This window comes from Corapipo altera, unplaced genomic scaffold, assembly GCF_003945725.1.
Source record: "Corapipo altera isolate COAL_440 unplaced genomic scaffold, ASM394572v1 268, whole genome shotgun sequence".
Classification (NCBI taxonomy): domain Eukaryota; kingdom Metazoa; phylum Chordata; class Aves; order Passeriformes; family Pipridae; genus Corapipo; species Corapipo altera.
This window is the reverse complement of record NW_020884901.1, coordinates 2,578,573-2,599,153: the sequence shown is the minus strand read 5'-3', so window position 1 is coordinate 2,599,153 and position 20,581 is coordinate 2,578,573. Positions and strand designations below refer to the sequence as shown.

Below are 20,581 nucleotides of genomic sequence, written 5' to 3'. Positions count from 1 at the left end.
CACACACACACACACACACACACACACACACACACACACACACACACACGAGGTCGGTGCTTGGAACAACAAGAGGAAATGACATTTCCCCTCTGGGTTGAGGATGCAGGAAAGGGAGTGAGTTAGACATCTGTGATCTGCAGAGACATCCCCTGCACTGTCAGGTCCCAGCTCTGAGCCAGGGACTGTGCCCTGGGCACACGTGTGCCCTGCCCCAGCCCCTGGCACAGACCATACACACCCTGCCCAAACCCAGGACGTGCACACGCTTCCCTTGTAGCATGAAATTATCACCCTCACTTGGACTGTTTTCAAAGATTTTTTTTTTTCCCTTTAAACAACTCGCCCACTCATCCCTATAAACGCCGGTGCTAAAAGCTGGTTCTGTTGTTAAGATTTCAAATAACTTGGGTTTTATTGTTCCAAACAAAATCAAAATAACTCACCCACACTCCCTCCTTCCATAACACAGTAAGTGCTGACCTGTTGGGACCAGGCCCTGCTGCCACACAGGGCTTCAATCCACGCCTGTGGCTCAACAGCAGGTGACAATGTAATTTCTGATCTCCTTTTGGGAGGGAGCGTGTTGTGCCTCGTGGGTGTCTGGCTGAAGTGTTACTGACACCTCTGGTGCTCACAGTGCTGATCCAACTGTCTGCAAGCTCCTGCCACTGTAACCAGATTTGGCCATTCTGTGCAACAACCACATTAATATTGGATTTACCCTTTTTTCCTCAGCTACACAATAACCCGTCCTGGAACCACAGGTCAGCCCAGCCCTCACTGATGAGACCAGTGTGCCCATGGCATGGAAATTACTTCTGGCTTCTCTTTGGGAGGCAATATGTGCATTCAAACAGTCTCCCTAGTTAATGTAATGACTTTTCCACATGGGTTTTGACAGCATTTACCACACCAGGCTGGGTTTCCCTGTCACCATTTAATAGAAACACACCAGGCTGGATTTAGCACCTGAAGCTTGTTTTACTGACTCAGGAGACAAGGCAGAAGCACCATAACTCCAGGTCATTCTCTCCAGTCTGTGGAAGATGATGAAGACACAGAGGTCAATCTGGCCCAGCAAAAACCTGAAGCATCCCTTAAACACCAAAACTGGGAATGAACCTGAACTACTTGCTTAAAACAACTCAGGTTATAAGTGATTGCCAACAAGCAGTAAGTTTCTGGAGTGTATCCGATGCTCCCCCTCACCCAGGGCTATGGTACCTGGCTGTGCACACCAACACACACCCAAGTAGAAAAACAGTGTTTTAGCTACAAGCAGTTGCAGTGATTTACTTTGCAGTTGGAAGGGGACGGAAATAGGACCATGCTCGGCTGTGGAGTCTCAGCTGAGCAGCAGTAATTTGCTAAACCGAAATAACTCCGTTGCTTTAAAGGATGTAACCCATATTCTTGATTAATTAGCACAGAGGCCAAGGTTAATATATGGAGCTCAACTCCCAGTCACCTACTCTATCCACCAGGCCAGCACCTCCCCAGTCCCAGCCCTGTGGAGCAGCAGGAGGTGATGGGGAGGCAGGTGAGGTCCCTGCCAGCAAAGGGCACGTTCCTCTTTGGGGATGGAGATGATCCAACGCTCCAGCAGCAGAGGTGCCCTCCTCCCCCCCCAGCCACTGCTCTCCCTGCATCTCAGATTGGAAGCTCCTGACAATTTGCTTTGAAAACGCTCTGCAAAAAGGCCTACTTGTCTCTGGATTGCCAGCATTGTGCTGCTTTCCTGAAGCAGACTTTTATTTAGACACCTACTTGCTCTCAGCGCAGCGATGTTTTAAGAAGGAGCTGAACAGATGCAGCACCTTCACCAGGGGTGGTGGTGATGGTGAAGCTGGTGGTGGATCTGTGCACACCCATCTACAGCAGCACCCATAACACATGCAGCCTGCACATAAACACCCCTCACTGCAGCAAACGCCCAGATCTTAATTATTATTTACTCACACTCCGGTAATGCCTGAAGGCCGCGTTCGAGATCAAGGCTTTGTTGTGCAAGGCACCCCACAGAACATGAAATCCTGGCCCTGCTGGGGCAGGGAGGGTTCCTGGGGCTGGTACCTGTGGGTTTGCCATCACAGGGATGGTCAGACACAGCCCTGCTCAGAAGAGTTTAAACAGGTAAGACAAAAATCACATGCAAAGGCAGGAGCAGCTTCTCCTATCGGCCAAAAGCATCTGATACCTGCTGCTGTAAAGGGCAGTATGAAACTACACCCTGTTTGGGGTTTGCTCCACATGACAGTGCTCAGAGAATACTGGGATGCAAATGGCTTTAGATACAGGCAGAAAAGTGCTCCTGGGACTTTCCTGCACATCCCTCGGGAGCTGCACCTCCTGCCCCCAGGCACATTCAGTGTTCCCATTCTCTGCTGGCTCTCAGGTCAGGGCTACAACCATTGCAGAAGGTGGTTCCCCCTCTCCTCCAGCACAATAAGCACTGCAGGGAACTGGAACTCTCCCTGTGGGCACAGGCAGTACGATCCAGGTTGGAAAAGTTGGATCTAGGGGATGGATTGGGGCCCTGCTCTAATTGCACATCTCCCCAGGAAGCTTCCCCAGCAGTCCCTGCACACAGAGCCCTTCCCTGGGCTCAGCTCTGCCAGGGCTGGGGCTGCAAGAACAGGAAAGAGCCAGGGGCTCTGAAAAAAACATTATTTGGGCTTTTTTAGATTAATTGGTGTTAATTGCCTTGGGAGGCTCAAAAATAGCACTGCTAATGGGAACGTGGACACAGGCTGAAGGTGAGGTGTGAGCAGGGGCTCGTGATGGCCACATTAACCCTGACACAGGCTGTTCCCTCCCCAGCAGCCACTGCCAAAAACAGGGACACCTCCTGTCCAGCTGGGAATTGTCTGCCTGTACCTCTAACCCTGACAGCCCCCGAGCTTCCTTCATACTCAGACAGGGGCAGAGGGAACCTTCCTGCTGCCACGGCGGGTTTTATCATGAGAGCTCCAAGAAACGGTGTTTGAACCCTCCTTGTTTCAGGCTCCTTTGATTTATGGATTCACATCCTGCTCCTGACTCCTGCAACCATGGAGGACCCTCGGCCAGCTCCCAGAGAGCCTCAGTTAAGCAGTGGGTTAAGGAACAACTCATCACCTGAGGAGGTCACTGCCCATCACTGGCTCCTCGAACTCCCCTCCCTGACCACAAAAGAACTCTGGGATGGAGTTGCCTGGTGCCAATGAGGGCAGTGGGGTGGCCTCTGGGCAGGATGCCCTCGTGGCAGCTCATGAGGGGTGATTTGGCCTCCCCGAAGCTGGGGGGGACAAACCCCAGGACAAACAGACAAACCCCAAACTTGCCCCAAGGCTGTGCTGTGTTTGTGTCCTCCGGGGGAGCCTCCACCTCTGCCCCAGCAGCTGGAAACAGCCACTATCCAAGATAAGGCACAGACAAAACTGGTCTGGTCCTACAGCTCCAGCACTGCCACAGGTCTGTCCTTAAATGAAACCCAAAATACATAATATTAGCGTGCGTTTCCTGGTTTTTAAATATAATTTAGATAAAGAGAAACACAAGTTCTCAGGACAGAAAAGATTCAACACCAAGCAGACCCACCGAGCAATAGCAGAGCACAGCTCAGCAAGCACAGCCAGACCATGATCCCTTCCCAGCACAGAGATCCCTGTGGATCCATCAGGTGCTCCCTTAACACACCAGATCCCACCAGCCAAGGCTGGGAGCTCAGGGACAGTCATGGAAGAAAAGCAAACACAACCCCCAGTCACCAGAGGCCTCTGTGTCATCTGGTGTCATCCCAGCTCCAGGGATTTATATCCAAAGAGAACCTGGACTATGATTTTTCTTTAAGCTCTTCTGGCATGTGCAGTTTAACAAATGCCAGAGGCCAGAACTGTGAACACACAAAGTGCCCCAGGTACAGCAGAGACCTGAGAAATGAATGAAACGTTCCAGGTTTTGAGAGAAATCAAACACTTGGAGCTTTATTGCTCTGGGTCTGGCTTCAATTCATCCCTTTTTTTTTAGTGCTGTTCTCTTTAAAGTGACAGTTTCTAGGAAATGGTGAGCGTAACATCTCTTTTACTGTCTCATTCCACTTGATGGCTGACAGTTTGCCGGGAGAAAAGGTTGTGCAAGGAGGAGAGCAGACCTCAATTATGGCTTTAAAGTGCCAATAACTGAAAACTCAGTTTTCAATAAGTTGAGGCAAGAAAAATGGATTTTGGTAGCTTGGTGAGTCACCTCCAGCCCAGACCACTGGACCAGCAAGTGGCAGACATTCAGTCATAACCCCCAATAAAGGTCTGCTAGGGGTCCTTGGACAACCAGCTCGGGTTTTATCTCCTCCCTAGAGCAGATTCCTGTGGTAAGTGGCTCTTTCTTACAGTTTTCTAGCTCTGATCAGTTATGGATGGAATATGTGCTTTCCTACATTCCCCTGATCCTCATCCCAAGGGATATGAGAAGCATCCAAGGACCTTGGGGGTCCTTGGTGTAACCTCTGCAGAGCCAAGGGCTTGGCCACCACCCGGCACATGGCACAGCCAGTGAGTTCTTCTCTCTGTGTGTGGTTGATGCACAGGCACAGGCTTGTCTAAATCCTGCCTCCTATCTCCCTTCCACACGGCGTGGCTTTGATTCACAGCCTGACCTCAGTCTGGGAGGAGGGAAAACAAGGGACAGGAGGAGTGGGGAAACGCAGAAAGAGGGTGTGCAAGCAACAAGAATATCCCAAATCTGGAGATAAGGAATTTATCTCTGGGACTTTAAATACCGAAGCATCTCATCAAGAAGGAAGGATACTGATCCCTGCAGCCCATGCCATGTGCCCTTCCACCATCAGCCGTGTCCCAGGGAGCACATGGAAGTTTCCTGCATCCTAAGTGGTGACAGGGTCTTGTTTCTACTCAGTCTGAGGAGCCTGGCAGGTAATTCTGGCTTTGACTCTAACTGTGCATGTTAGTCTCCCTCCCAAACCACCTCTGCATGAGAAAATGGGACTTGGAGAAGGACTGTAAAGCCCTAAGCCTCAGGCAGCAGTTGGTGCAGCCCCAGCCCCGGAGCTGCCCTCGGGAAGGGTCGTGCCTGGGCTCGGTCCCCTGGGCAGGACACTCCTGCAGCAGAGCCCAGCTCTGCCCTGCCTCCCTCTCACTCACACAGGCTCATTGGATAATTACAGAGAAAACCAAGGCAAATCCCAATTTTAGTGCCATTATAAAACAGAGAGGGGGAATTCATTACCTGGCAGCTGTTAATATTTAAGGAAGAAACTGATAATTTGCCTCTGAGGCAGCGAATGCAGCAGAGGCAGAAAATGCAGCTGCCTCCCCCACCTTCTCCATGCAGTCACTTTGCAGAGGTTTTCTGTCCCCACACTTATTTCCCTGACTCCCATGCCAGCACCAGTCCCAGTGGGGAACAGCATGTCAGGGCTCTGCCCTGCAAAACTCACGAGAGCTTTGGCTCTGCTGCCTCTCTGGATTTGGGAGAGTGTTTTTCACACCTCTGTTGGCTCAGGCAGCATCCATGGAACCAGCCCACCTGAGTCAGGGCACAGCTGCTCAAGAAGGGCCCTACAGCTTAACAAAGAGGCTCGAGGAAAGGCAGGTCAGACAATTTCAGATGACTCTCCAGAGACAACCAGATCCCTGGCTGCTTCTCCAGACAGCCCAAATCCCTGGAAGAGCCTCCCAGTACCTGTCAGGCTCGAGCTCTCCAGAAGGTTTTCTGGTGCAGCATGCTGCCTCCAGCTAGGAAATAGCACAGCCTCCCTCCTGGGTCTGCATCTGCCTGGAGCACCTTGGAAGGTCCCACAAGCTGAACAGGAAGATAAAACACTCCAAGAACAAGCCACGGCTCAGTGTTTACCTGCTTACTTCCAACAGGACTGACACCACCACAGCAGCCTCCAGGTGTCATAGGAACAGGCTTAAATTTAGCAGCAGCTGCCTTCCCTCTCTCCCTGGCTCTGCTTTCTCCCTTCCTCTCCACTCCCCTTGCTCTGGGAGCACGTTTACACCAGAAAGTCTGACCAACACTAATGGCATAATTATACCCCTGCAGTTAAACAAACATCAAGGCTGTGGGACAAAGGAGGGTGTGCTTTGCACTGCCCTCGAGTTGAGGGAGTTCACACATCAGTGAGATGAAGCAGCGACCAACCTGATGTTAAAAGAGAGGGAAGAGGCACAAACACCACAGAGCAGCAAAGGCTGCCCGGTGCAAACCTCATGTCCCAACTCCTGAGGGACTTGAGGAAGCAACAGTCTAACCTTCTCTCAAACAAGACAACCAGAGAAATGATGTCCTGGGGCCACAAGACCCCTGAGGCTGATGCATCCTTCCATCCCAGCATCCATCCAGCCCATTCCACAGTGCCCAGGGAAGTCACAGGGGATGGATGGGAACACCTGACATCTGAGCTCTGCCTGGACAACATGTGGTTGAGCAGGGACAGCCAGGACCTCCCTGCCACAGCCCCTAAGCCCAGCACTGAACCCTCACACCTGCAGGCCAGGCAGAGGGTCAACCATGAGCATCCTGCAACCCAACAATCCCCCAGTAAATCACGAGACAGAAAAACATCAAAAGAGCTCTGGCAACCTGCCTTTGGGGCGGGGACGTATGATCTACAAAACTTTCCCTTCTTTTATGGTTGCTTCTCACTGTAATCATAGAAAAGGCCTTATAAAAACATTAGTCCTAGGGAATGTCTGATGATGCAGCTTCAAAATTGTTCAGTGTCTAAATACATCAGCAATCCATCTCTGCAAGTCGTCACTGCAATCAAACACAGCTCCTCTTTCTCTTGACTATAAATGGTCTCTGTTGAGGACAGGGTGGGGGACAGGTTTGGAGAGTTCCCTCGAGCTGGTGCACTCCCTGGGAAGGGGAGAGTCCAGAGGAACTGGACCATTTCTAGAGCACAGATCCCCAAGGAGGGGGGAGGAGTGGGTTTGATCCTCACCTCTCCCCATGGTTTTTGCTCCAGCTGTTGGATGGACCTTGACCCATTAAAGTGCAGCTCTGGCACATGGACAGCCCCAAGACCTCAAAGACTTTAGTTCAGTGCTCACCTTAAACACCAGGCCCAGAACTGAGGCAGGTCCCCAGACCCTCCCCAGGTAGTCTTTTATGGAATACACAGCCCCTTTCTTCTGTGGATCCTCTCCTTCTTCCATAGCAGCTGCTCTCTCAGAGAAGAGGGTGAGGGACACGACCTCTGATATTTCTGAAGTGTTAGAAAAATCCCATCCTTCTAGTAACCTTCTAGTTACCTTCTAGTAACCCCCTAAAACACATCTCTTACCAAATCAATCCCAAGCAGAAGCATTATGACCTTCTCCACAGCAGAGCAGGGGGGTTAAATTCATGAGCGAGCCTTTGATGTCTGCGAGCCTCGTGTAGTACAAAACCTCTGCTTTGATGTTCATTTTAAAAGAGGAAACTCAGAAGGTGTGCACTGCACGAGTCCCAGGGAGGGATTCAGAGGGACTTGGATCTGTCTGTCCACAACTGCAGGCACAGGGACCGAGATCTAAGGCAGCTCCTTCTGCTGAGGGCTCTGCTGCAACAGAGTAAAAATGTGACCAAACATGTCTCACCCTCACCAGCTTCTCCCAGACCAAACCCACCTTTGTGGAGAACCAGGCACTCACAGCCCTGGGTATTCCCGTGGGAGCTCCACACCTGACCTCAAAGGTGGACAGAGCCCTGCCCGTGCCCATCCCCAGATCCAGGCAGTACTGGTCCTTCCCAGTGGGGAAACTCCCCCCACTTCATGGGGCCATGGGAGGGGTAAGGAAGCCCCTCTCTGCCCCACCAGCACCACGTGCAGCACCAGCACAGCAGTGGCAGAAGGTCTGGGGCACAGGGAGGGACCTGCCACGCTCTCCTACCTTACGCAGCACCTGGGCCATGGCTTCTCCTATCCATCCCAGCATCCCCACGGCTTTGCCAGCAGGCTGAGCCCCTCTCTCAGGGCCCGACAGAGCTGCCAGGAGGGACAGGCTCCTCTCCATCCCTCGGTTCACTTCGCCTCCCTGCACTTTTCCCTGCCTGCCCTCCCCTGTCCCGCCCCCTCCCACGGGGAGTTTCCCAGCAGCTCAGTAATTAGCAGCATCATCACCAATGCTAATAACAACCACCACAGCTCCTGCCATCCAAAGCTCAAACAACTTGGCAGCCACCATCACGCCCCTGTAGCCTCCCTGGGGCTGGCAGGGAGGCAGAGTTACCCCAGCACAGGGAGGGGGAAGGGGAGGGAGCAGATGGGTGGCAAATCCAGGAGCTCTGACTCAGGCACTGTTCTCCCAGGAACTCCCCATCCCGGGACCTGCCTGCTGCACAAGCCCCTTGGGAAGGAGGTCAGTGGCTGTGCTGACAGCAGGACTTATCCAGAGATTGTGTCACTCCACCTGGGAGTCCTGGGATGAGGTTTTTTCCCTGGGAATCCCTGCACACAGCCTGGGTTCCCCTCTGCAGATGGACCATGGGAGAGCAGCACACAGGACCACATGTGCAGCCTGAGCTGGTGGGACAGCAAGGATTGTGGCCCCCCATAAAAGCACCTTAGATCAGCCATCAGAGCTCACCTCGAATTAAGGACTCGCTGTTTACTGATGGATTAAAGAGAATTTTTGCTCCGAGCATTCACAAAGTGAGGAATTGGGAGGGAGATTCTTATCTGAACTCCCTGACCTGGAAAAACTTCTCTCCCATTTGGGAGGGGTCTGCTATGTTTGATTTATTAAAAGTTCCCATGGATGGGAACTGCAGCTTTTCAAAAAACCCACCCAGAACCAGCACCCCCTGACAGAGGGGACAACAGCAGGACACAAGGCAATGGGTTGCTTTGCTTTTGGCAAAACAACACTGACTTTAAACATGACAGAGCCAGGCTGGGAGCACCCCACACAACAAAATTCCCCTGCAGTGACCCCACTGTGTCCCCCAGAAGGTCCCACAGAGATGCTCTGTCATGGCCACTCACCAAACCCCACAGGTACTGCCAAGAGGTCACCAGTGGTTGGCAAGGTCCCACAGGGCCACTTTTAGACACAGTCTAAGGATCCACAGCTACACTCCTAAGGAAAGCTTTTTCCTGGCTCTTGATGGAGCGTGGCTTTTGTTTGGTCTCTGGCTGAATGTCTGAGTTAAAAATACAAGGCTATTTCTGGTAGAAGTAGGGTTTTTTTCTGCCTTTGTATTGCCTTGTGTGCCCCCATGCTGCTGTCTCCTTTCTGGCTCAGATGAGCTTTGTTTTCCTTCTCAATGATCATGTTTGCACCGGTGAGCAGTAGGAAATGCTTCTCCTATCAGACCATTTCCACGAGCACTGTTGGGAATGAAGAATGAGCTCACGGAAGTCTAAAAAAAAAAACCCAGTTAGTGTAAAGATCCTGTCTCCAGTGGCCAAAAAACTGAAAATCGGGAATGTCTGTGGTAAAAAGGGATGTGTACACACACCCATGCACACAGGTAGAGCAGGATATGTTCTCCCCACGATCCACAGACCAGGAATAAAGGACTCAGAGCTAGAAACACTTTCAAGTATCCCCACTCCACAACCAGGCTTCATCCCAAGCTCTGCAGCTCAGACCCAGCATGAAAATATTTAATTTCACTTTTCTTAAATGCCAAGAAAAAAATAGGCCTATCTTTCCTGGCTCGGATTTATTCCATCTGGAATCACTGCATAATCAGGGCTGTGATAGTGTGTTACAGACTCAGTATAAAGCAAAAGCCTAAATACTTCCAAGCACCATGAGATCAGTGATCTTCCCTGTTACTCTCCGTATCTCCTGGCAACAAGCTGAGGACTTGGGGCTCCTCACTTGAGATCACAGAGTTCAGATATCTCCAAGCCCCCTCCCACGATCCAGAAGCATGCCATGGTTGTGGGTGTGATCCCTGTCTCCAGGACCCAGAACAAAACCAAGACAGCTGCAGGAAACCTCCCCAGTATTTGTGTTTGTTCTGTGTCACAACAAACATCAACGCAACCGGAAGGTAACGGCCCACAAACAGCTCAGTTGTCAGGTTGAAGACATCAAAAAGGCACCTGGAGAGCTTTTCAGGACATGGATCCCCACCCTCATCTGGGGAGACGAGCACAGATTGAATCAGAGCTCCCCAACAGGTCAGTGACCTGCAAATCCCTGACACCACTGGGGCAGCTCCTGCCCCTGAGGAAATGTGCTCCACCTACACTGCTTCCAAAGAGAAGCTCCTGGACAATGATTTCTATAATATCTGCCTACTGACTGATGAATTCTAACAGACCACTCTGCACACTGACCACCGGTGTGAGCAGGAGATGAGGGGGAACAACACCTACGGTCCCACATTTGGCAAAGGCAACCAGCACTTTTGGCTGCTCATCAAAGACCTGAGAAGGGCTCTGTGTCTTGAGGGCAACAAGCCCACTCCTCATGAGCCCCAGGAGGCTGATAAATCAAGCTCAACAAAGCAAGGGGTCCAAACTGCTGTGTTTTCCTGGAATTCGAGGCATCACATCCTGACAGTCCCAGGAAAGCTCAGGTCCAAACTCCTGTCCCTCAAGAGAAGGTTCCAAATATCACAACTGAACACCAGTCTCTCATAAACCAGTTTGTGATGGAGGTCAGTACCACTGCTCTGTTAAATGGTCAGTAATTCTGAAGCTCAAAGAGGCAAAACAATTTGCCCAAGTTTCCCAAATTGCCAACAGCAGAGCTACACACGGGCTCTGTTTTCCAGCCAAAAGGCCACCCCTGCCCATGTTAGAAATTAAGAACATTATCTCGAAGAAACTCCCAAATAAAAAATAAAAAATGTATAAAAATCATCTTCCTACCGTCTGTGACACCTGGACTCGGACTTCACCAGCATCCAAGGGTGATGCACTTGGTCCCTGGGACTTCCTCTCCGAACTGGATTGGTGTTCCCGGTATTTCCTCGTCCTCGCAGGTAACGACAGGAACTCTTTTCCCGAGATCTTCAGGTCTCCCACATGGTGGCTGTCCCCATTCTGGTCCTTGGGAAAGTAAGAAACAGCCATTGCACCACTTGTCTGTCTCAGGTTCACATGGAGATCTGCTGGCACGTATCCACGGAACAGGAGAACGGGAGCACGAAGTGACTGTGGAGTTTGGAGGGTGGGAGTGCCACTCACCACCTGCAGGGCTGAACCAGGACACTTGGTCTGTCCCTGCAGTGCGTGATTTTAATGAGTGAAGAGGAAGCATCACCCAAATAACACACAGGAGTCAACTCCTCCACACAGGGAGAGGCAGCATCCTCTTAAAACCCCCAGGTATGCAGGTAGGAGCAGGGCTGGTTTATTTATGGGCACAGGGAATGATGGATGACAGGTGCAGAAACAGAAGAGTGACTCCTGCCAACTGCACTCCTAAAAACCTCCTTTAAACAGAGTGGCAAGCTCATCCTGCCCAGGATACCAAACTCTTGGCACAAGTCCCTCCACTGGCTGTATCTCCACTCGTTCCCAGTGCCCAGCCCTGCAGCAGCCCATGTTGAGCCATGGATAACCTGACCAGGCCCCAGGGAAGGATGCTCCACAGCATTTTCCACCTCTAGGATTTGGCTCCCAGCACAGACAGAGCATTGCCTGCCTCAGTCTCCCACTGTCTACAGCAAGAAGGAAACCACTGGGTAAGGGTCCTAAAAGGCAGATGAACACAGATGGTTGGAGTCCCATCCAGCTCTTTGCCAACCCTCACAGCACCAGAAGGATGAGGGGACAGCAGGGTAATGTAAGTACAGCAGAAGGGCCATGAGCAGTCTCACTCCTGCCCTCTCTGCTCCCTTAAATGCTTGTGCTCAGTGCTCCCACAGACATAAATACAGGATTATCACCCCCAGGTAATGTGTGGGGAAATGGAGGTGGCAGAGACTCCAAACAGGAATAGTGAGAACAAGTAAGGAGAGATTCATTTCCCTGGATGCTATTAATGGGACCAGTGCAGCCAGGTCGGTGTCCACAGCTTGAAAAGTAGCCACAAGAATATATTTCAGAACTAGAAACTGCCTTACAATGCCTTAGTTGGAGCCCTCAGACTGCTTGGTGCATGACAGCCAGAAGAGATGACTCAATTACAGCACGTAAGCACCTTCAGGGTGAAACCCAGCAGGTGATAAAGAGATTTTAGTCTGGTACAGAGAGGAATAAACAAGAACCAAAGGCTGGGAGCTACTAAAGCTAGAGAAGCTCAAACCAAGGAAAAGGGCACAGGATGGAAAAACCAGGATGAGCAGAAAGGAGGATTCCTGCAATCTGATGGGGCCCTCAGAACCAACATGGGTATTTCCTCTGCCCCAACACATGCCTGTGCAGAGGCACTGGACAGGAGCCCCTGACCTGCTGACTTTGAAGGCTGCCTCTGGCAGAGCTAGTGGGCAGAAGGTGAGACAATACTGAGGGGATGCTGCAGAGATCACAGTTCACTGGTTTGCACCTTACAATCTTATCACTCCCACCACTTCGAGCTCAAAGCAAACAAGCCTCTCCCATGGCTGTAATCCCCTTTCCCCACGAGTACAGCAGCAGAGAGGAAGGGGAACTGCATCCAAAACACCGTCTCAAGTAGAGGTGAACTCACACACACCCCACAGGACCACTGCAGGGGGAACAGGAGTATTCACACCTGACTCCACAGCTCCTGCTTACTCCATCCTCCCCAAAAAACCTCTGAAATCCATAACCCTGCCTGAGCTATTGAATGAGTTTCAGCTTTCACAGCAAAGAGCAGGAAACCAACAGCATTAACAGCATCACCAGCAAGTCACACACCAGCAAAGCCCCCCAGGCAGCCCTCTGGGCTGTGCTGTTCCGATGAGGACACACGATCCAATGTCCCCTTGACATCGGACATCGCTGTCCCTGCCATCGACATCCCAGGGATGGAGTCACACTGGTGAGAGCAGGGGCCAAAATGGCCAAGGGGCAGCTGAGAGAATTGATAAAAAAAAATCAGGGCACATGGAATTTATTTCCCAAAGACAGTCAATTCAGGGAGGAGCTTTTGTCTGGCGTTCCCAGCGCTTACGGGGATGTTCAGGCTCCCAAATGGTTTCTCAAGCCTGAGGTTGTTTCCCATTGACCATTTACACCCACCTGCAGCTTGGATGAGCTTTTCCTCTCTGTGACAGTTCTGTAAAGGGGAAATTCTCTCTGGGACGCTCAGGAGAGCTGTGCCTGGAAAGCACTGGATGAATGTAAATTATTTGTGCCAAAGACATTCCAAAAAGGCAGAGCGTGTCTGCCTGTCTGGCCACCTCCTCTGGGAACAGGCATGACTGAGCCCCACAGCAGCACCAGTGCCTGCTGCTGGGCAGACAGAGCATCCTGAGCAGGATTTGCTGAGAGACTTAAATGATCCCTGTAGCTGGAAAGGCTCAGTGCCTCCCAGCTGGCTGCAGAAACAGCTCTTGCCCTGGGGACACGGAGAAAACGCTGATCTGCTTGGATCTGACATTCCCAGCAGCGAAGTGGAGCAGAGGCAATCCTTGGAGCCCCTGGAACAGAACCCTCCTGCAATGCTCCAGCTTCTGCATCTGCCCTCTCTGTGACTCCACCGGGGTGACAAGGCACCAGGATCTGCCACCAGCCCCCGCAGGGGCTAAACCGCTCACGATTATCCTTCCAATAAAGGGCTGCTTTTTCAAAAAAGCACAGAAGTGGCTTTTCAGCTTTGAGTGTTAAGTGCCTTTTTAGTTAGACCAGCTGTTCCTCTCCTCCAAGCTCTCTAGAAACCCTCTTTGGTTAATCCCATTGACTCCAATGATATCTGCTAATTGCATATTTCCCTGCAAATGAAGCCAGTCAACAAACCAGCCGGAATCTGTGTACAGATTCCTACTGACACTTAATCTTTGAGGCCAGACATCTTTGCTTACCTTTTCAGAAGGGAACTTGAGGAGGTCTAAGCTGTCCATGCTGTTCCTTTGGAGTCTCTTTGGCCTGGCTCCTGCAAAACAATGCACTCTCACATCAGGGGGGTGTCACTCACCCATGGCACCAACATCACGCAGAGAAAACTCAAACCACGGCAGATCCTCTGCTCTGGTTCACTGCAAAGTCAAAGGGATGGGATGTTGCAGCTGTGCTGGTCTTGAGATTCAAATGGGGGGGGGGTTCTTTATTGTTTTGGGTCTTTTTTCAAAGCACTATCCCAGCACAGTCAGCACAAGCTCGGGCTGTGTGAGGCCTTCACGACTGAACCAGTACCCAGATCACACTACGACCCTGATCTCAAATGGGGTCTCTGGAATTCAGGAGTTACAAACCCTGCTCTAAACCACAAAAGTCATGGGACTGGCATTGAGAAAAATCATAACAAAAATATAGTTTAATAATACATCTGCAGATTTGCTGCTTTATCTTCATGTTTTTAACTCAAAGAATGTTTCTGGGACTCAACTTTGAGCTTTTCTCTACAGACACAACGGCTAGAAAATTAAGTGAAGGAGCAAATATTTTCTAACTATCATAGGCCCAACCTTAAGGGGAGCAAAACCTTGCCTTGAACCTGACAGAGAAATCAAAATTTGGCATCATTCATATTTATTTGAGATTTCATGAAATTTATTTCAACATAGTATTCCAACAACAACAGAGTGGGTGAAATATAGTTCAGCTCTGACTCCTGATTTCCAGACCTCTTTGCCTCCATAGACTCACTCCAACCTGCTTCCAGCTGCCCTTTCCTTACAAAATGGCCCTGGGATGCCTCCACCACACCTGGGAAAGCTCCTGCCTTTCCACTCTCCTGCTCCCCTTCCCTGATCTTTCCCGAAGGCTCAGTTTAGCTGATTCCCACGTGACATCCCACACCAGCAACACCATGCAGGGCAGAAGCCAAAGCTCTCTGTTCAAGGTCCCATGACAACTTCCAGGCTTCAGGGGAAATCCTGAGGGAGAGGGAATTAATGCATGTGAGTGGAAACCCAGCCCCATGTTGAGCCCTGAGAACGGAAACCATGGAGCTTTGTGTGGTTCCTGCAACAGCAAACTCACCAACCCGACCATTCCCCAGCTTCCCACCACCAACAACAGCACCACTGCCTGTCAGAGCAGCCCCCACAGACCCTGTTTGAGCCCAGGGTGCCATGGAGCTGCTCCATGGACAAACTTAACAGAGAAGAGGCACGAAATTCATAAATCAAGACTGACTGTGAGCAGAATGTGGGGATTAAATGGCAAAAGCCCCCAGGTAGCAGGGATTCCTGCAGGAACACACCTCCAGCTCACCCAGGGCTCCAGATGCCACCATAGCTGTATCTAAACTGCACCAACTCCAAGGAACTTTTGAAAGTTCATGAGCTTCATGAGATACGAAACAAGCTCAGACCAGCTGGGACTTCACCGAGGGTCGTGCACACACATCACAGCTTGGCTGTAAGCAACCTGAAGTTAATGTCTCTGCCCCTCACCACCCTGAAGTGATTTCTTCTTGCAGCCATGAAGACTCAAAATCAGCAAAATATTTCTGTGTGTTTCTGCCTCTCTGCTCCAAAAAGCACATCAGCACCAGTTTCTTTCTGAGGTGACTCATTGCCAGGTTTTGAGTTCAGGGGGACTGACATCAGGGCTGGCAGGGAGGTGCAGAACAGATATTGATGTGAATACACAGGAGAGCGAGGAACACACGGAATGATAAGCACTGTCATTTCTATCAAACTTTACCCTCCTCCCCAGTACAAAGCCAGTTGCTCAACTGGCAGCAGCTCAGAACGTTTAGGTTGGAAAAACCCTCTAAGATCAAGTTCAACCTGTGCCTGATCCCCACCTCGTCCCCCAGCCCAGAGCACTGAGTCATTCCTTGGACACCTCCAGGGATGGGGACTCCACCACCTGCCTGGGCAGCCCCTTCAAATGCCTGACCTCCCTTTCCACAAAGAAAGTTCCCTGTGAGGCAGCAGGGCAGCTGCCAAATGGGTGAAGGGCTTCTGGCTGCTGCCACGCTGGTCAGGCAGGAGCTCAGCGAGGGGAAGGCAGAGATGGGTTGTTCCCAGTGGCTCCCAGTTACACATCAAAACATTCTGGACACTGCTGTTGCTGCTCATGGCTCTCAGAACAACCCACAGCCTCACCTGTGGAGCAGCAAAGTGGGTCTGGAATGAAAGTCACCCCCAAACACCTGATCAGAGGCACGTTTGGGTCTCAGAGCGATGCCCAGGAGGCCAGACCAGCCCCCTGGGAGCGAACGTGCGTCACAGCTTTTAACAGCCACTTCCAGGAAAGCAAGAAAGCAGCAAAGTGTGTCCCATTAGATAAACACACATCATTTCCAGCCATCTAAAGAGTCATTAATTACACACCTCCATCCTCAGGTGCTTTTGTGCCTTTCCAACAGCTCTGAACTGTTGGCCAGCAGCCATTAATCTCCAAGCTGAGACCTGCCCTCCCCGTTGTTAATTTAATAGAGTCAGCTGAGACTCCCCCAGCAGAACAACTTGTCTTTTTCACTTGTTTGGATGCTGGTGTCTCTTTTCTACCCTGTGGGGTTTACACACAGCTGAGCCAAGAGAAGAAGAAGTCTGGAGTTACAAACAACTCCAGAGCCACCCAACTTGGCTGTTTCTTCCAGGAGAAAACGCAATCAATGCCAGGGCTGAACATCATCCCCCCTCACTGTGAGCTGAGGAGCAGCATTAAAACAAGCAGCAGGAGGGAATAAGAGGGTACCTGTCCCTCAGGGCCACCAAAACTGGATCAACACAGGCAGTTTCTCCCCTTTACTCCACACAGGAGAGCAGAGGGGTTTCCATACTCACAAGCACCCTGCAACAGGAGTCCCGTTAACTTTCTGTCTCCAACCAGGACATTCCCTCAGATGGCTTCAGGAGTAACTTTCAGCCTCCTCCAAGCTGTTTTTCCCAGCAATACCCGCAGCACCACTCAATATTCAGCAGAAGCTGAACTCTGCCTCTTTCTCCCCAGTGCCGATCACCAGCAGCCGTGGATGCGAAGGACTGAGCAGCTGAAAACTCGGGTCTGTTCCTCTGGAAGGTTTTTTCCTGTCTCTCCAGCATTTATTGGCATGTTTACCAAGGCTGCTGCAGAGTAACGGAAAACCTCAGGGGCATTTCTAAATGCTCTCTCTGTCTCGAAGGTTTGCTGAGGTCTCTAACAGAGCAAGCTGAAACCTTCTTGTGAACATCAGCTGAGCAACACTCCTGACTGGCTGCATTCATGCCCTGTTTTCCTGCAGCTCCTTGGATGTTGTTCCTTTCACCGCTCAGGGGTGTTGTTTCTTTTTTAAATATTTTTTTTCAAAATCTCTTCCTCCCCCACCCATGATCTCAGCATCACCAGGAACCAAGGGGATTTTTTTTTTTTTTTAACTTTCTGCTTTTGCAATTTGGTTCCTGAGGTGAGTTTAACGGTTTTTACATTCTTTTATTTGAAAACCTGACGAAGGAGCCACCTCCCTCCTTGGAAGGGAGCAACAGACTCCAGGGAGGGGGAAGTTCACTGCAACAGAGCAGAGGGTGACACTCGTGTGCTTGCCTGCATGCAGGAGACATCCTGGCTTCCCTCACATGCTCCCATCTCACAAATGCTACATGTTCTCCTATCTTTGGGACACTAACCCAACATATCCAGGCCAGATACCCACCTAGATCCATCTTTCTTCCCAACCTGCAGACATGGGGATGGCCCCTCTGCATATCCTTGTGCTACCTGTGATGACCTCGATACAGGAACCTCTACCTGCAGTCAGGGGTTTGGGACTGAACCCTCCCTGATCTCCTTGGGCTTCCTAAGCTCCTCAGGGTAGAGCTACATGGACTCTGTGTGCCTGAGGGAGAGGCTAAACCAGAACACTGCCATGGTGCACACAGCAGGCACAGCACCTTCCTCTCATTTTTCTCCTATCTTTGGAACTACCACCAGCTCCACACTGTCTGGGAGGGCAGGTCTCCAGAAGGAAGAGCTCTATTCCTGTACCAGGACAGGCAAGTCCTCGGTTTTCAGGGTGCAATTAGAGAAGAAATCACAGTATCAATATCCTGAGCTGGAGGAGTCCACAGGGATCAAAGTCCAACTCCTGGATGCTCACGTGGCAAAAATTCTCCAGCAGTACCTCACTACAAAGTGAGATGCAGCCACAGAAAACACAAGGAAGCTTTATCAGAGGTTGGTGATGGGATCATCCCACAGGAATGTGGGGTAGGACAAAGCTGGGCACACAGTGCAGCCAGAGTTTTGCTCCTCCACGGACAGTCTCCATATCCAACGGGCACTCCCGAGATTTCAGTTGACAAGATCGAGCAGAACATGTGTAGCAGCGACTCAGGGAGCCCTGCCAGGAGCTCTCATCAAGTTGACATGTGCTTTGATAACTCCAAGGCTCTCCCCCATCTCCAGCAGCTCCGAGAGCTGCCTACTCCCTCCTGGATGGAGGGGAAGCGAGGCCCCCCCGCCGCGGATCGAGCGACAGTTCTATTTGCAGGCCAGGAACACGCTGTACCCCTCGGGGTGGCTGCACCACAGGAAGCACAATTAAACCTGACAGAGGACCCCATGGAAGACCAACAGGGAAAGGTTGTACAGCTAAATCAGCCCCCCACTGCCTCCAGTGCTCCCGAGTGAGCCGCACACACAGCTCAGTGGTTACTCCACAGAGCACAGGCTTTGCACCCCCCAAAGACCACAAATCTGGTATAAGCTCCTGTTGTATTTTCATGAAAAGGTCATTTCTCTCTGTATCTGCATTAACCAAGATACTGACTTGTCTTTGGGGTGAGTTCTTCCAGCCCTGGACGGTGCCTCCCCCGGTTTGTACAGACCCAAACCTTGATTCTGGCAGACAACTCTAAATATTGTTCAATATAATCAAATCAGACCAGCCAGCCAGTTGTTTGGGGTGGAATACTGGTCTGGAAACCCTCCCAAGCTCAGGAGTGACAGTGGAGATACGGTCCAGCGATCCCAGTGCTCGCGGAGCATCTCAAATCATAAGCTGCTGACATCTAATCAGGGGAGCTCTGTCAAGCTCCTGCTCCATTATTACAGCAAAGCTCTTAAAGAGGAAAGGGGGAGGGGGGAATCAAGCACAGCAGCAAGCAAAGAAATAAGGAAAAAAAAAAAATCAGCCTCCAGTAGGACAAGCATCTCATTTAAGGCTTTAATTAGTCTTCAAACACATAATGGGTTCTGGCACTATAAATCCACTTGACCTCTATTATTGTCAGCACTCGCCTGATAAATGGTGGCATTTGTTTTCCCAGTTGTTACTGGGATAGAACAATACTTTTCTCTAAATAGAGAAAGCAAATAATATCAGTTATTTACGATGACTGTGCCATAAAATGCTGGCGCCAAGCTGCTGTGTGCCCGTCCCGAGAAGGACCATCTGCTCACCCCCCATCCTGCAGCCAGGAAAGGAGCAGGGAATCCCGACAGCTCTGGGCCCTTCTGTGAGGATACAGCCAGAGGGCACAGTGTAAATAACCCCATCAGTTATTTGAGGCGTTTTCTGGCTACACAGTCCAGACAAAAGCCAAGAGTGAGAGCTTACAACAGAAAGGAGAGTCCACGTGCAAATAAAGGGGAAGCTGTGGGGAGGTTGTTTTCAACATGATGTCACATCATTCCTCAGGAACGCTCTGGGCCCATGCAAGCTCCTCCATCAGCTCTCCATGGCAGAAGTGGGAGCCACAAGGAGAGGAATGATCCATCTGTTGCTGGGAAGATCAGGCTCCAGCACGTTTGCTATGACGAGCTGAGCCCGTTGGCACACGGAGCGCAAGCTGAGCAAATACCAACCCCCCAGACAGACCCCGAGCTCTGCAAAAACCTGCTCCAGAATAAGAATCTTGCAGGTTTTTTCCCCCATGGCAAAACTGTTCCTTTAAAGAAGCTACATACAATATGTGGTAACAAAGAGAAGCTCCTTTTGAATCAAGATGCTCGTCTGGCTGACTTGGCAGAAGATGCTCTGTGTACGTGTCACCCGGGTTCTGCATCTCCAGAATCCAGTCTGACAGCTGAGCAACTGGCTGAAAATAACTGAAATAACAGCAATACTGCACATCTACACGGCACCCAGGAGCCCTGGGGCGTTTGCTGACTGCACTCATGGTGAGCAGCTACCCCGGAGGCTTCTCAGGTGGGGACAGGGAATAAGGAGATGCTCTGGAGCCTTCACATTCACATGGAAGAGATAAGGCTTGGAGCAAGAGTCCTCCCTGGAGATAAAGATGGCACAAGGGAGATATTTATTTTTTCCTTATTTCTTATTTATTTCCCCCAGTGGGAGCAAAGTCAGTGCAAGAAAGCTGCAATCTTTGAGTACAAGGGGATGTCACTTGTAGCCTTACAACACTAAGTCCTGTGATGTTGGGCACGTCTTTGATTTCAGTTTTCCAAACGTGCAGTGGGCATCGGCTTATCTCTAACCACAGAAGGAATAAGGCCTATTTGCAAAGAAAGCATTTGTAATTTGGGTCAAAGAATGAAGTATTTTGGGGTGTTTTTGCAGAAAACACAGAGTACCCAATTATGCAACACCTCACTGTCAAATCCGAGCCTGGGAGCTTGTGGGAAGCTCCAGCCATGTCAGGCACAGCCTCCTCTAACCCCAGG

The 20,581-nt window shown here is 50.8% G+C and overlaps 1 protein-coding gene across 4 annotated transcripts in view; it reads right to left on the bottom strand.

Annotated features, from left to right (window-relative positions):
• The window catches only part of GPSM1 (G protein signaling modulator 1), a 110,135-nt gene that overhangs the window by 11,189 nt on the left and 78,365 nt on the right, over positions 1-20,581 (bottom strand). For 3 of the 4 annotated variants that reach the window (XM_027650253.1, XM_027650252.1, XM_027650251.1), the window contains exons 10-11: positions 13,885-13,955; positions 10,823-11,002 (exon numbers count right to left, since the gene is read on the bottom strand). In XM_027650253.1, the coding sequence (XP_027506054.1) occupies positions 10,823-11,002; positions 13,885-13,955 (251 nt within the window). Of the gene's footprint in view, positions 1-10,822; positions 11,003-13,884; positions 13,956-19,864; positions 19,970-20,581 lie in introns of those variants that run through there. The other variant, XM_027650254.1, reaches the window with a different exon arrangement.